Source organism: Opisthorchis viverrini (genome assembly GCF_000715545.1).
Source record: "Opisthorchis viverrini unplaced genomic scaffold opera_v5_121, whole genome shotgun sequence".
Lineage (NCBI taxonomy): Eukaryota > Metazoa > Platyhelminthes > Trematoda > Opisthorchiida > Opisthorchiidae > Opisthorchis > Opisthorchis viverrini.
In genome coordinates, this window is record NW_008751776.1 from 1,159,456 (window position 1) to 1,174,293 (window position 14,838).

Genomic DNA, 14,838 nt, shown 5'->3' on the forward strand with positions numbered 1-14,838 from the left:
GCCGCTACGAGAATGGTTGCCGGCCTCAAATCCGTGGACTGCTAAACGCGTCTCGCGATGCTTGATCTCTCTCCCGAGAGATGCACAGTGTATGACCTGGCTACGAAGTTCGAAAACACCAACCACTAAACTTAGTCTGGTGTGTAACTGCTATTGTGGCGTTTTGTACCTTTATTTTACTTCCATTATAACACTACGTATTTCATCAATTGCATAATCGTTTTTTGTTTGAATACGAAAAACTACAAAAAAAACGCGCACTTGTACAATTCCTCATAATACAAACGTGGTCACGTGCTTCGACTCTCTCTACCGATTTCGCTCGTGCTTGCAGCGGTCATTCGCGAGTCTCATGTAATAACTCTGGCACCAAAACATTTCAGACACCTTCGGAATCTATTGTATGTGGGAACTGTTCAGGAGAAGACCTATGGACCAGCATGATTGGGTTATTGTTTATTCGCTGACCTGGGCCAACGACGAACTATTTTAAAGAGAACAATTGTTAGTGAGTCTGTTCCATCTGATCTGTTTATTTTTGTATACACAACCTAGCGTAATTATTTTTATTCCTTTGCCACACAGTCCTGGTAAACTAACTTATGGGTAGCCAGACCATCACACTATCTCCCTGGATTGGACCAAAACTAATAATGGTTATCGGTAATGTCCAAAATAGCACAGACACGCAGTCAGCGGCGCTCGTGGATTTAAGATGTCGCCTTCAATGCGTAGCTTCTCAAATCGTGGACAAATTGAACATGCTTTCGCCTCATAGGTCTGGTTGAATGCTACACTTTCTCGTTTTCCCTTGACCGAAACTGTAACAGCTGGAATCAATGTGCCTATGGCGCATGGATTATGGTTGAAAAATTTATTGACTGATTTGCTGCGTGTACGCTCAAAACTAAAACCATTCTTACCTACTTTCATGTTTTCACCATGTTATGCTTGGTGAAAAGGGACCAGAAAACATCATGAGGATAGATGCCAAAAAAGATTTGGGCATCTGGGTCTCCTCAAACTTGTCCTTCTCACTACACCATGAGAAATCGGCCCAAAAGGCATTCGCCATTTCACCGATGGTCCGACGCACCTTCTCCCGTATTACTCGCATGGACTACCGAATACTCTATGGGGCCCACGTCGACCGCTCCTGGAGTACGCCAACCAAGTTGTCTACTCAGGACGTACGAAAGACGTCACCCTCATTGAGCGTGTCCAGCGGGCCGCCACGAGAATGGTTGCCGGCCTCAAATCCGTGGACTCTCCTTCTCGAACCCAATTTAAAGCACTATTAGACATTTATTTACGCGAATCCTCGCGCTTGCAAGCATGCTGCCCCGCGCTGAGAATATAAAGAGCAGTGCTACGCCCTTTTTTCACTTCAGCCTTTCAGGTGAACGACAGCCACTGACCGACAAGAACAAAACCGACCCGGGAACCTTGGACAAAAGCCTCGATCCTGTGTATCAATCCGTGAATCCGCGAATCCGTGAAATTCCATTGTTCACTAATGCAGTTATAGCTGTGGCGGAAAAATTCTGGTGAAATATTTTCCTAGAACTACTAGGACCTCCGGAAGCCCCAAAAAGGATGAAAATCTGAACTGGTATACTAAACTTAAGCGCCAGGGTGTTTTAGTCCATCGTGGACACAAAATAACTTTCGAAAAATTCATTCCATTGAGCACCGGAAACTCATGCTGAAGTCAGGGTCAGTCTCCAACGCACCGTCATTTACTGAAGAATTTCTTTGTAAGGATAGAGACTGTGCATCTAACTTTTTCATAGAAACTTGGCCTATCTGATCTGGGCGTCGGAAGCACGCCCACCAAATGCGCAGAACTCACCGTTGTTTTAATGCACCAACTTACATCTTCTAACTCGGGGGCACTTTGGATCAGTTTTCGTTGTACGTGATAAGGTACGTGACATGCTAAGAGATATAGAAGTCTATGCAGTTCATCGACCTTCGTTGAGACAATATGTCACTCCAGTGAGAACAGGAAAGTGGCATACTAACGGTGGCAAATAATGTGTGTGTTAGCTACATTACTCAATGCGCTATGTTCAAATAATCCCAATTTTTCTTTGATAACTCACTCTGCAAACTGTGTAGAAATGAATCACTTTTGACAATCCACAATTATCCGTGCTTTATCTTACGTCTCCCTGTCCACATGCCTTGCGTGCGTCTAAATTAACCTCTGTGAATATCGGATCACTGAACTCGTGATAACTAATCGCGTTCAGTCCTACCAGGAGTTGTCTCCGTGATCACTTGGTGCATAAAATACCAGCCTACTTTCTGAGCTCGAATTGTGACAACTCTGGGTAAACGCCCCACCGATGGTCACGGTTGGCCAAGTGTCTCAACTCGAAAAATACTAATCCGCTTTCACTCGTTTTCAGAAGGCTTTTTTGCAACAAATAATAGATTTGGCTTGTATTCATGAAAGGAATCGGTAGTAACGACGTCGAAAACTTAGCAACATCTCTCCATTGATGGCGAAGTGTGGCAATAGGCTGTATCTGAAATGAATGCGAATAATACTGGCGAAACTGGCACTCGAATCGAGGTGCCTCTATCATTGAATGGCTTGTGCACCATTAACCACTAAGCAGTCGCCTTTCATCGCGTGCTATGGGTTCGGGAGTCCGCTTCGCTTCTTAGCCTGTTAACGAGTGATGCCATCATGAGTATAAACACGAAAAACCTCGTCTTTGTTCAGCCTTCTGCTTGTTTTGCAGAGTAGAATTTCGGTGGACAATCCTTCTAGACGTTTTTATAATGGCTGGAATTCTTCGACGCTTGTTTCACCATATCTTCTCAGGCGTGAACTTGCTGCTGACATGGACTTTGTACTCCAATTCATTTGAATCTTGGACTGAATCACGATAGCATCGTCCTCAAGACACTTACTCTTCCGACCAACAAATTCGCTGTTAAACCTTCAAAGTTCTTCCAGAATCTGCTGAGTACACTCGGCTGCAATCGAAGAACGAAGTCATCATGATCAAGCGCAAGCTTATTTTCCTGCACCAATCCTGTAATCTACAGACCAGTGATGCTTCCTTCGGCTTCCTATAAGTAACGCAGCCCATTATGGCTGATCGGCTTTGCTAACACTTGGGGGGAAATGCTGCTCCGGATGCCCAGCTTGGAGTTGGCTGCAAACGATGTCACTCTGTACAACCGCTTGATTACAGAAGACACCTGAACCGATGACTTAAATGCCAGAGTCGAGTTGGATATCATTTATATATGCCTCTCGGACGCTTTCAGCAAATTACCACAAAACATTCTTCTGAAGAGTCTGGACATCTATTGAAGCTTGTCTTGAATCGGATTTAATGTTGTCCCAAAGATTAAACAGCATTTACGTTCAGCAATGTAGCCATGTCCGACTTCCACCCAAATTACAAGGCTGTTCTGCAGCAGTGCTGTTCTTGGCACTCATTAGTGACCTTTGGGCGACTAATTTCTTCGTGTGTTGTTTACCGATCATATGAAGCTCGAAGGCAGCAAGGTCCCGAGATACATCCTCTTTAGACAATTTTTCAGTTGACAGGAACTTGTTAATTAGTGGATAAAAGTGTTGTCTATAGCTGCTCCGTTGTCGTTGCCCATTTCAAGATGAGAGTTCCGGTCGTGCAACACTACTTAATGCCGAAGTGTAGCCAACACCTCCAACAGCTTTATAGAGCTCTTGTGACTACCCCCAAAACAATGTGAAGGCAAAACACGCGGTTTTATTCCACATTGGACCTCAGTTCAAATATATGGTTCAGATGCCGAATCCTTGGCCCATGTAGGATAGTAAGCTACATGATCAATGGCAACGGAGTCCTAACAACCACGCATAATATCTATAACTTCCCATGCACCAAACGGTTTAGGTTTTCACTTCGCGGGTAATCGTTCGTCGGTTGCACCCTTTTTGTGCGTAGTCACCGTATAAAACAAAGGGAGAAAGATAAATGTAATAATACCGGATTACTTGGGAGTAGACGGAAGTGATCTGAGAGCCAGGGCGTTGTTGACATCAGGGTCAATAACCTTTCGTCTCAACCGGTAAGCGACCTTCAGCTGATTCACTTCACAGACGACTTCGTTTTTATTTTTCTGCCTTTCATAATCTTCATCACTCTTGTTTATTTACCCCAGCCGACATTAACAACCCTCAGGGTCACGGGCGCAAACCTGTCCTTCAGCACAGCTATTTTGAAGCCACTTTTCTCCTAATGCGTCTTTTGTGGATCCCCTAGCCGACAAAATCTGTCTGCAGCGAATTTGGTGTTGTATATAAAACAACTGGATTGATAATCCTGGGTCTCACACTTCAAGCCTTAGCGTAATAGGTCTATATCAAACCGTTGAATGGATAAAAGACCCAAATTTCCCCTCTTCCTATCGATACCTTTTGCACAACCTAACGGGTGTGGGTTGTGTGTTGGGTTCAGCTACTGAGTGGCTTGCCTGATATATACGGACTATTAAAGCGAACACCATCGAAAAGGAAGCGACCCTAGGGGTGGATCAAAAAAGCGGTTTTCTTACTAATAGACTACGGACAACCTCAGTTCTTTTACATAACCAGGCCAGTCATTACGGAACGTACAATGGATAACGAATTTCTTGTCCTTTGTTATGGTTGGCCAATGATTAGCCTATTTAACTTCTATAACGCCGGTCCGTCAGATTCACAGATACTTACCACCCAACCATGCACTGGTGTTGTTCTGTGGCATGGTGAGGAAACGTTTGAAAACCAGTCGCCCAGCTCTCCAAACACATCCACTGGCACCTGATCAACGGCCGATCATCACATCCGAGCTACAAATACTTAGAATCACCTGACTTCCTCTCTTTCTTGATGCACGCAGTTGGGCTTTTGATCAAACCACGAAAATGAAAGCTTGATACGCATCTGTTCCAGTGTTTGGCTTCCTTTCCGCAAAACCCAGCAAGCATCTGACACATTTCAGCATTGACTGCATTACGATAAGTGCTTTTACATGTACGGCATTTTCGAGCGAAATTCCAATGTCATTGTGTGAGCGTAAATGTTATGTCCATTCATAGCTGACAGTCTGTAGGTTTAGAGCTGAATTGCGGTTCTTAAAAGCTGTGTTTGTTTTGTAAGTGCAGCACACATGCATCATCGAGTCTGTATCACCTTGAGTAAAGATGCATTCGTCAGAACTATCATATAAATAGACGCTTGCGGTGGGCGTGAGTACGAACATTCGTGTGATCAGGTCATGAAGTATCTGCAATGTATCATCAAGCTGCCTGTCATCGAAACTCACTTCTTCCGCTTATATCATGGCACTACAGTGGTTCAGTGCAAACCAGGTCGTTTTTTTGAGGCATTAGAAAACCATTAATTAGCGAACCTATTCACGCGGCTCGTGAAGCCGTTCTGGGTTCGGACATCAGTAGCAGACCTATCGTGCGACGAATCCATTGCACAGATAACGCAACTACACCGAATTATACATTTTATACTAGTTATATTGGAGTTCCCATTTTCCTGCAACCCTTTGAACAAAGGAAGCAATGAAGGATCACCGTGAATGACGTATCCTACCACTTATAAAACCACAATTTTTTGGTCCGTACATATGTACCGTTGGACTTTGTCTTCGCTGATAGACGGAATTGTAGTCTTCTAAACCACCATACACTTATTATGTTGTCTACTAGTATGGAACCAAACCGAACTGAGTATTGCTGCTGATGAAAAGATGTGCATTTTTCACCTGGACTGGTCATCCGCACTGTACTGGGACGGAGTTATTCGCTACTGCGACTGTACATGTTTGATGTTGGTGACAGAAACTTGACAAGTCCATTTTTCTTCTGTATCTGAAAGGGTTTCTCTCTCCATCTAACGTTGGTGAATGCAGGATACAAAACAAGTCAGTATGTCCGGTGTTGCTTTACTGTTGTGCAACATAAATACTACGAGTCAGGCACAAAAGTCTACTTGTCTGTCACCAACAACGCCCTCGAAACATTGCGCGCGCATCCAAGGAACATTGGATTGGCAATTGGCTTCTTGCTATTAAACAGCTGCTCGCCGGATTGCTGAGTTGATCTATCTGAACTACGCTGGCTTGGACATGTGCTCCCTATGCTAAGTGACAGATCGCCTTTCTATACCCTGTTTTCTGAAGCAGGTTTTGACTGGAAGATATCACAAGGTAAACAATGTACGGCCCAAAGACCGAGCATGAAAAGCACATCAATGGGTCTTGGGTACGTGGATGTATGTAGTGTGTGAGATTTTGGTATTCATGACCCACTACCTCAATGGTTGAAGGTTCATTCCGACAGGGCTTCTAACCAACCATTGGCGATTCTACGTTCATTCGCCTGCTTTTCTCTCTTAACCTGCGACGAGCCAAACCACCGTACATATGCACACAGTACTAAACGCTCTTACAAGCCATTTAGGCGTAGCGCTTAGCATGCCAAAACATGACACCGTAAAGCAAGTATAAGTCTACCATCCTACAGAAGCAGTGCTTATAATTTCATCGACATTTTTCTTAGTTTGAGTGTCTTATTTTCAGACAATCCAACAGCCATGGATCAACGTCGGTGAGTCTCTATTTATTTACTTTGTATATCACAGTATATTTGTTTTGTGCTTGTACACGTTCCTTGTCGGTATGTGTACATTTTTCTGTACCTGGTGTGCGTTTATGCTCCTCCTTTAGCCTGACAAACTGGTGAGTGCTGTTCTCTGTGCAGAGGAAAATTTGATGGCTGGTGAAGTTTCTGTCTCAAATATTCAACCCTCCACAAAAAACGGTGTGCATTCCAATGTGTAACCAATCGAGTCCAACCTGATGAAAAATTAACTCCTACATTCTCTATGGGCTTGTTAAAAACTCCCAACACTACCAAGTCCATAGATCTGATCACGCAGCTAAATTGAACCTGGCATTGTCCAATTGATCCCTGCTTTTTAGTGCTTCCTGGTCTATGCTTATGGTGAGAAACATAACCACCCAGCTCCAAATAATTGCATGCATACTTTGTAAAACGGAGCTCCCGTTTCGTCATTTCTTCGTATAGTTATTGGATAAGGTTTCATCTTTAATCGCACAGCAGATGTTGGAAGTCTCAAAGACGCCTAGGGCTTGTGTTTTATTACGTCTTTTGGTGCCCGTAGAAAGGAGGAAAACATGGTGAAACTTGACATAATTACCATAGTTCCCACAATCACGAACCGGTATTCTAACGGGGTTTTAAATTTTTAGTGTGATTCTCCGAGCTTAATTTTATATCATTGTGTTGGTTTCTTTGGCGGCGGACAGCCTCCCTTTAAAACACGTTTCTTTCTTCAAATGGCTGTGGCGGAAAATGTCGCTGTGTTACTTATCTTGAAATGTATTAAGGTAGGCTTTTTCCTTGTATGTTATAGAATTATGATTTCGTAGCTGGAATAGCTAAAATGAGATGGGGTAGACTCGTCGACCCAGATTTTTCATTTTGCGCTGAGTGATTTTCATCAATCTTTGGTTTCAACTTAAAATCCAAACGTCTTTTCAGGCTTAAGTATCCATCACGGAATTTGCACATTATGTGGAACAAACACAAGTGTCCATGTGTTCAGAATGCTGCCCTGATTCATGATTTGTCGTGTATGTCTTAAAGGAACAGTCGTGAAATTAAGGTGTTCATTTGATACTTGTGAACATCCAACTCACTGGAGCCCGATGAAAACCCGCACTGATTGAAGTACCAATGTCCATTTATGCACCAACCAGTTGCAACTCCAGTTCACTGAAAATCACCCATGGAGAACTTGCACGCCTTTTGTTCACTACAAAGGGCTTGGATATAGCCATATTAACAAGAGGCAGCATTGAAAATGTAACACGCCTTGGTTCATCAGAAGTACGCCTTGGTGGTATGTTTGGCCTGAACGCATAACGCATTGTTAATGGCGAAGTTCTTTTGTAATTCAATTGCTGAGCAATACTGGGCTTAGTAGTAGTGACAGTTGAACTGTCAACCAGTCAGAAGATTCCAATAAAATCTAAATGACCTTCAAAATACGTGTTTTCTCAAAGAACTCAGCAATATGAGAAATTGGCACTCAGAGCTAGATGTTGAAATCTAATAATTTAATAGAAAATCGCAACGTTGACGTCAATCAACATTTAAGAGCAGTCCCATCTGAACTTATTGGCCGATGTTCATCAACCAGGTGGCGTGCAATATACTCTGGTCAGCCTTCATGAAGCCATAGTTGCTGAGCTTGCATGAGTGTTTGATCCTTTCAGTACCTTGTGATCAAAGGCGATGTTTAACTTTCGGTTCATTCTGTAGGCCTAGTTAACTGGGCCTGCGGTTGAATGAAGCGACCGAGACAGTCTTGGAACTGCCCAACAAAGCGCAGGCGAAGTCATTTCCATGTGACTCTACCCTGTTCTTTTCAGAGTAAAATGATTGTAGATGACAAGAACACGGTTGGAAAGGGCACCTTCGCAACAAGCATTAGTACTGAACTTTAGATGACTCAGTGGTTAGGGCGAGGACTCACTGACCGGAAAGTCCATAATTCGAATCCATCTTGACCCCCCTCCCCCGTTAAGGCTTGGACAACCTGGAAATATCTCAGCCCTCGTGTTTTTGGTGGCATGGCAGCTAGGCACGTGGAGAATGTTTCAGCTGATCAATTATCGCTCTCATTAAGCTCTCGGTAAACAACAATACAGGACGAACCTTTGTATCTTCCTTAAAGTCCTCGAGCGTATTGAACGAAGTAAATAACGGAGGCATTCTGCTACACCTTACGCTCCTGGTTCTGATAAGAATACACACATCCTTCACTCAGCGCTGCACAGCTCCATCATGCATATTTCTCAGTGACAGTCGATTTGCGAGCTACCAAAAAAATTGACCATACTTGTCTGTTTGCTTCCCCTGTTCCATCTACCGGGCTAAGCAGCCCGAGAGGAACCAAACCATTGTTGGAGCCTGGCAGTAATGTGTTTAGTCCGATTAGAATGCGCCACGGGCACTCATTCTGATTTTTGTTTGCATGTCGACAACATTTTCTATTCTGAGGCACTGTTTCTAATACAGCAGGAACTGCAGGATATTGACATGAGTGCCAAGAAGATCAGGGTCGTTGTACACTAATCAATTCGTAAAATTGCCACACAACACGGGTTAGTTGTACCACTGAGTTTGCCAATTTAGCTTTAACGTCTAACTGGTGAGTCTCTCCTCTGAACCGTTTGTCTTTGGACCGGTGAAAAATGCCTTAAAAATTGGTGTCACTAATATAGACACTCCTTTCTCAAAAGTCAAGACCACATCTACATCCCGAAGCCTTAGTTCCAGTGAACGATGCACTGAATTAAAGTCTATCTGTGACGACACCACACTTCATCTTGATTAACCGAGTGAATTTTACTTCACTCCGTACTGTTACAAAGCAGTTTATGCGGAGCTGGTGTACAACCCCGGGGGTATCTTACTACCTAGAGTGTACCCAGTGAAATGCGACTGATAAGTGAGTACAAAAAGGTAGCTCTAAAGCCGTTCGTGTGCACCATTGATGGCTTTGAACTAATGTGAAGACGAGTAAACACTTATGGCTTACGGAATGTGTAGACTGCTGGCGCCGAAGCTCTCATTCCTAATCGTCGTTCAGCTATAGTACCCTTCCGATGCCTAACTGCCATGTCACCTGAAAGAAGCACGAGGGCTTGTATACTGCCAGGTTGCCCAAGCCTAGACAGGAGAAATCGAGAGGCGGAGGTGGGGTTCGAAACCCCCGGACCTTCTGGTCAGAAAATTCGCGCTCGAACCATTCGAGTCACCTCAGTTACGGTCGAAGCACACTCTTACGGCTGGATCATGTCAGACAATAATAAGTTTGAACAATGCTTGCAGTCACATGATGGTACATCACCCTATTGATTAGCAAACTATTGTAAGCGCAAGTTGCGTAAAAACCCCAACTGTTCTTGTCACAACAAACATCTCCACTGGCTACTAAGATCAGTCGCTTAGGTCGTGGTCCAAACTCCTAAACATCACTAGTTCACCATATGGTTGGACACTGATACAAAAGTATGTAAGAAAATACCTGGGACAAGGTCTGGATGTGAGAAACGGGTATATCCGTTTGTCTTAACTTGCCTTACTTCTTGCCTAACATCCCCACCTTAATGGTTCATTCTCCACTATAGAAGTATTTTTGGTGGAAAGGCGCAGAAAAGCAATCTGTTAGTGTACATGTCAGTCATATTCAATAGGGAGCCTCTACAAACCAATCCATTGGACTCAAATGTCCCGTGAGAATTTTTGCACTTGGCTGATGCATTCCCTTAGCACATTGACATGAATGGTCGTTTGGTTTGTCTTCTTCGGAATGTGGATAACAAAGACCCAAGACAACGAGCGTCACTCATTAGTTATCAGGTTCCTACAACAAAGCGTCCCTACTGATGTAAAACCGTTGAATTATGGTGATGATGCATTGTCCAGTACCCTCTTAATATGGGTCATTTCGTAGAGTGCCTACTTACATGGAGAGCTACAGATATTCTTATTCACCTTTATATGGATCTCAACCTCTAGAGTAATAACCACGTATCTGTATAAAAAAATCCACTTTTTTCTCTGGCGAGTGATTTTACCCAGAAAGAAATGCTGTAGATGTGGGTACGTATCACAAAAATAATCTAGTTGAATTTTTTAGGTGCCCACTGCGCCAGCAGTTTTGGGAGTTGGCAGCTGAAGAAACTTGAGTGAAGTCATATGCAGTTGCACAGTAAATGATAGTGTACTATTTTGAGAAAATTAATGCTATTCAAATTGTTTTTTTTCGGTCAGTTTAGGCAATATCCTTATAGGGTCGGTCTATTACCGGTATCAACCTTCAAGTGAACTGCTTACGATCTGTGATTTGCTGGATCTATTAGTCGCGTGATTCTACAAAGCCTAATGTCAAGCCATCATGAACATTCTCAAAAAAACTGACTTGGTTTAGACGTATGTTTGAACGGCTACTCACTCACTGATCGGCATTACAAAAAATCCACGCAGTATTTCCCATCCGTTGTGATGTACTGATCCACGTGACTTTCATCAATCGCAAATCCAGCAGCAGTTCGTTATAGATTTTTCCATTTTGAAACATGACCTTGCAATTCAGCGTGCACATCAAATCAGCCGTACATACTGTTCATAAATTTATCATGAGTGGTCCAGGGGAAAGCAGAGGTAGCCTGTCCAGTGCCCGCCAGTTCGACCCCGATGAAAGGTAAGCCACACAGTCGGTCACGCTCTCTCCCCTACACACAGTGATTCGTTATTTCCTGGGGAAGAGTATTTCTTCTCTCTCCAAACTCTGCCGCTAATTTCTGGCTGACAGGACTTGTTCGAAGGCTTCAGCCTTGAATTGCGATGAAGACAGTAAAAATTGTGACCTCAGCTTCCTGAATGTAAAGGGTAATATTCGAGTGTGCGTGAGGTAGAACTTTCAGCTGGCTTACCGCCTTCGTCTAGCTAAACGTGAGTCACAAGATGACCTCCCTAAAATGTACCTCGAATTTAGTTGAATAATCTGTCCTCTACAGATAAACCTCTTCCTATATTTCAGTGTGTTCATCGTTAGTCTACTTTTCCAAGTGATGCGATTTCTGTAAGATTGTGCGGAACAAGATTCGGGGGTGCCCATTCGCGGTGTCCGGTATGGGTATACAAGAAGGCACCGACGCAAAACGCAGGAGATCTCCTGAGTCTTCCAGTCCCTCGGTCAACGAGGCCGAAAGTTGCTTAACCGGATCTCCTGATAAGACTTCATCTCCAGGTACATTCAGCCCGTTCTATCAAAACCAACTGTCAGGCTACCACAAAATGTGAAAACCGGAGAGTAATGTAATGACAAACGATCACTCTGTTTTTACGTCTGATTGCGTGAATAATCAACTTGTTTGTCCCATATGCGGCCTTATTAACAACCAGTCCCTGCTTGGATCAGTTGACAGGCAATCACTTAATTAGTTTGATAGGAATTCTATTAGCACGAAGCCTACAGTATAAGTGACTTACTAATGGAAGCACCCCAAAGGTGGGCTGATATACTGCCTGATCGGCCAGGCTTAGACAGGAGCAATCGAAAAGCCAGGGTTAGGTTTAAACCGTATCTCTCAGTTGTAGTTTATCGCCATAATATCTGGGCCATCTTTAGTTCGAACCTCTTATGTCGGTTGCTCCACCATCGACAGTTATCCCAAGGAACGTTTAAGCCGTGAGGATCACTCTTGATTTGGGTTCATTTCTGGCTTATTTAAGCCGGCAATCGACTTCCGAAAATTTAGGCAGATCATGAAATTAACTTCTGCCTCGTGGGGCTACTTTAATGAAGGCAGTGGAGACTTTGGTGTCGACTCCAAAATTGAGACACATTTGTTTGAGCTTAATTTTTACTCTGATGCAGTCCAAAGTATTTACAACCTTTTATATAGCAGTTGATTTTCCCTAGGATTTGAGCTTTACGGCTCAATACTTGCTGCAAGGGGGATAGTAAAGTAGGTATTTATGTATTCGTGTACGGTATTGTACTCTGGTCTCATGAGTATACTGAACTTGATCCATAGGTATAAACTGTATGTATGGCACGTTTGATCCATAAACACCAGAACTCTTCTCGTTAGGAAAGGATAAAACGTCACCTCTAGCTGAACTCAGGTTTCCTACCGCAACTTGCCAATTCATTTCTTGGATCCACATACAGTGGGGCCTGAAAGTATGGATTTATGCACACCACGTTTCCTCATTGTCTAAATAGTCATCTGATCCAGGATTGCATCTTCAGTCCGCTGCATCCACTCTGTGCCACGTGACTAATCCGCAGTCGATGGTGCTGTGGACTCCATAACCCCTGCCGCTGGTCATTTAACACCCTCATTATGTTGCAACCCTGAGGGTTTCTGGATTCTAGGCTAGTACACCATGTGTTAAATAGACCAGACCGATAGACAGCACCGTACCTTTCATTAAAGAACGACGACCATTATAGGGTCAGTCAGAGTATGATCTATCTTGAGTACATAAGCCTTGGTTTTCGCTGCTGAGTATCCTCACTTGAGATGAAGGAAACCCATTCTGAACTAGGATTTGTTTTGTCGTTTTTTAGCAGTCTAAGGGATGTGTGTTAGACAGCCTCATTTGAACACTGGAGGGTCTGCATTCTTTTGCCTTAAACTCAATCTTGCAAATTGTGCAAATGAGAGTATTTGTAAAAATCTGTTCAATTTGGGTTCATATAAGACATGAGGCTGAGACAATCCCAGGGACTATGATTAATTGATGAGCCCCAAGAAGGGCGATATCGGCCGTGGACTGTCGAAGAGTTTTCAGCAACCTTGTGAGTAGCGTGTTACGTTTACTTACACACGCCAGAATGTTTTTTTTTCAGCGTAACGAGTTTGCTCTCATTTGGTTTTTTAGAACTTTTTGACGTACCTCTAAACCTGAACGGCGTTGGTTTTCGTTGTGCTAGAGAGATGTGGGTACAGTGGACAATGTGACGTCAGCGGGACAGTCACAAACGCTACTGGTCCATTGAGGTTGTCCAGCGTATTGATCGATTGGATGACTAATAGAAACGCGTAAGTCATATGTACGAACGAAAACAGTCGTTCGATCGGACTATCACACAAAATCATCGTGCACCGTGCAGGAATATCTTTAGCTGTGGTCAGGTGTGCCGAAAACTAGACTGGCCTAATTTGTCCGAATGGCCCATAGTGAGTAATGTCCGAACCCAACTGCGGTCGTTCCTATGTAAACTGAGACCAAACTTGTAGATTTGTTTCACTTTATGGAATGTGCACTTCCGGAAGGAAGTCTTTGGCATTCATACGATCACTGGGCTACTTCAGTTGTTAAACCGCGTGTGTTCGGTGGGTTGGGGTTTCAACTACCATAAAACTGATTAGTCGAATACGTGGCCTAGTTTCCGTATAAGCCGGTTGCTTTGTTTGGTCAAAACAAATGTGTTCACCGCTCAGCTCCCGTAGGGTACCTCTAGGTTATTCAGACGGTTATCGACGTCAAGTAGATCACACATTTGTATACCGAGAAAATTCAATCGACATTTCGAGTGAAATGTTCATCCATCACATTTTTAGACGAACGTATGGCGCAAGTACGGAGTCCCATTTTCTCGGACGGGATATGACAGGGTGTGAACTTTTGTGATGTTGAGTTCAGTAATCAATTCTTAGGTTGACTAGTAAGATTTTTTCGAAAAGGCAACTTTAGTGGGGTTTCTAGAATTCCCTTCATTACCCGGTGACACCAAAAGTAGGCCTCTGGGTGGGACTACTGTACTTCTAACCTTTATCAAGGCGTTTCTGACTTGTTCACAGTGTTTCGACCACGCCCTCTCATCTTTGTCTACTCAGCATTTAGTCTCAGTAGTTCTGGCGGTTTCCGTAACAGCCAGGTCCAAATGGCACTCAAACCCTTTTGAGCAAAGCAAACAGAATTAAACTTTTATTATGGTGACCCGTTTTCCCTAACCTCCCCTGATCTCTCATTCAATTTACCACAACATGAATCATCACGCTAGCTGCCTGCTGAATTTACGATTGATTTCGGCTTTGTACAAACGAAACACCTAAACCGTAATGTTGGGTGCTGAAAAAAAATGCGACCGACTATCGAGGCCAGCCCAAGCTAAGCGAAGAAATCAGCATACCACAGTACTAAATCGCACCATTTTCGTCTAATTCCACCTCGTTTCGTGAAGCATCTTGGCCCGGGTAGCGTTGAAGTGGGAAGAGCGTT

At 43.6% G+C, this 14,838-nt stretch overlaps 1 protein-coding gene across 1 annotated transcript in view; it reads left to right on the top strand.

Moving 5' to 3' along the window:
* Window positions 1–6,142: 6,142 nt before the first annotated feature.
* T265_06027 (hypothetical protein) overlaps window positions 6,143–14,838 on the top strand; it is a gene marked incomplete at both ends in the record, with an annotated part of 39,883 nt that continues 31,187 nt past the window's right edge. Inside the window, 3 exons of the mRNA XM_009171186.1 lie at window positions 6,143–6,277; window positions 6,585–6,612; window positions 11,212–11,302. Coding sequence (XP_009169450.1) covers window positions 6,143–6,277; window positions 6,585–6,612; window positions 11,212–11,302 — 254 coding nt within the window. The remainder of the gene's footprint in view (window positions 6,278–6,584; window positions 6,613–11,211; window positions 11,303–14,838) is intronic.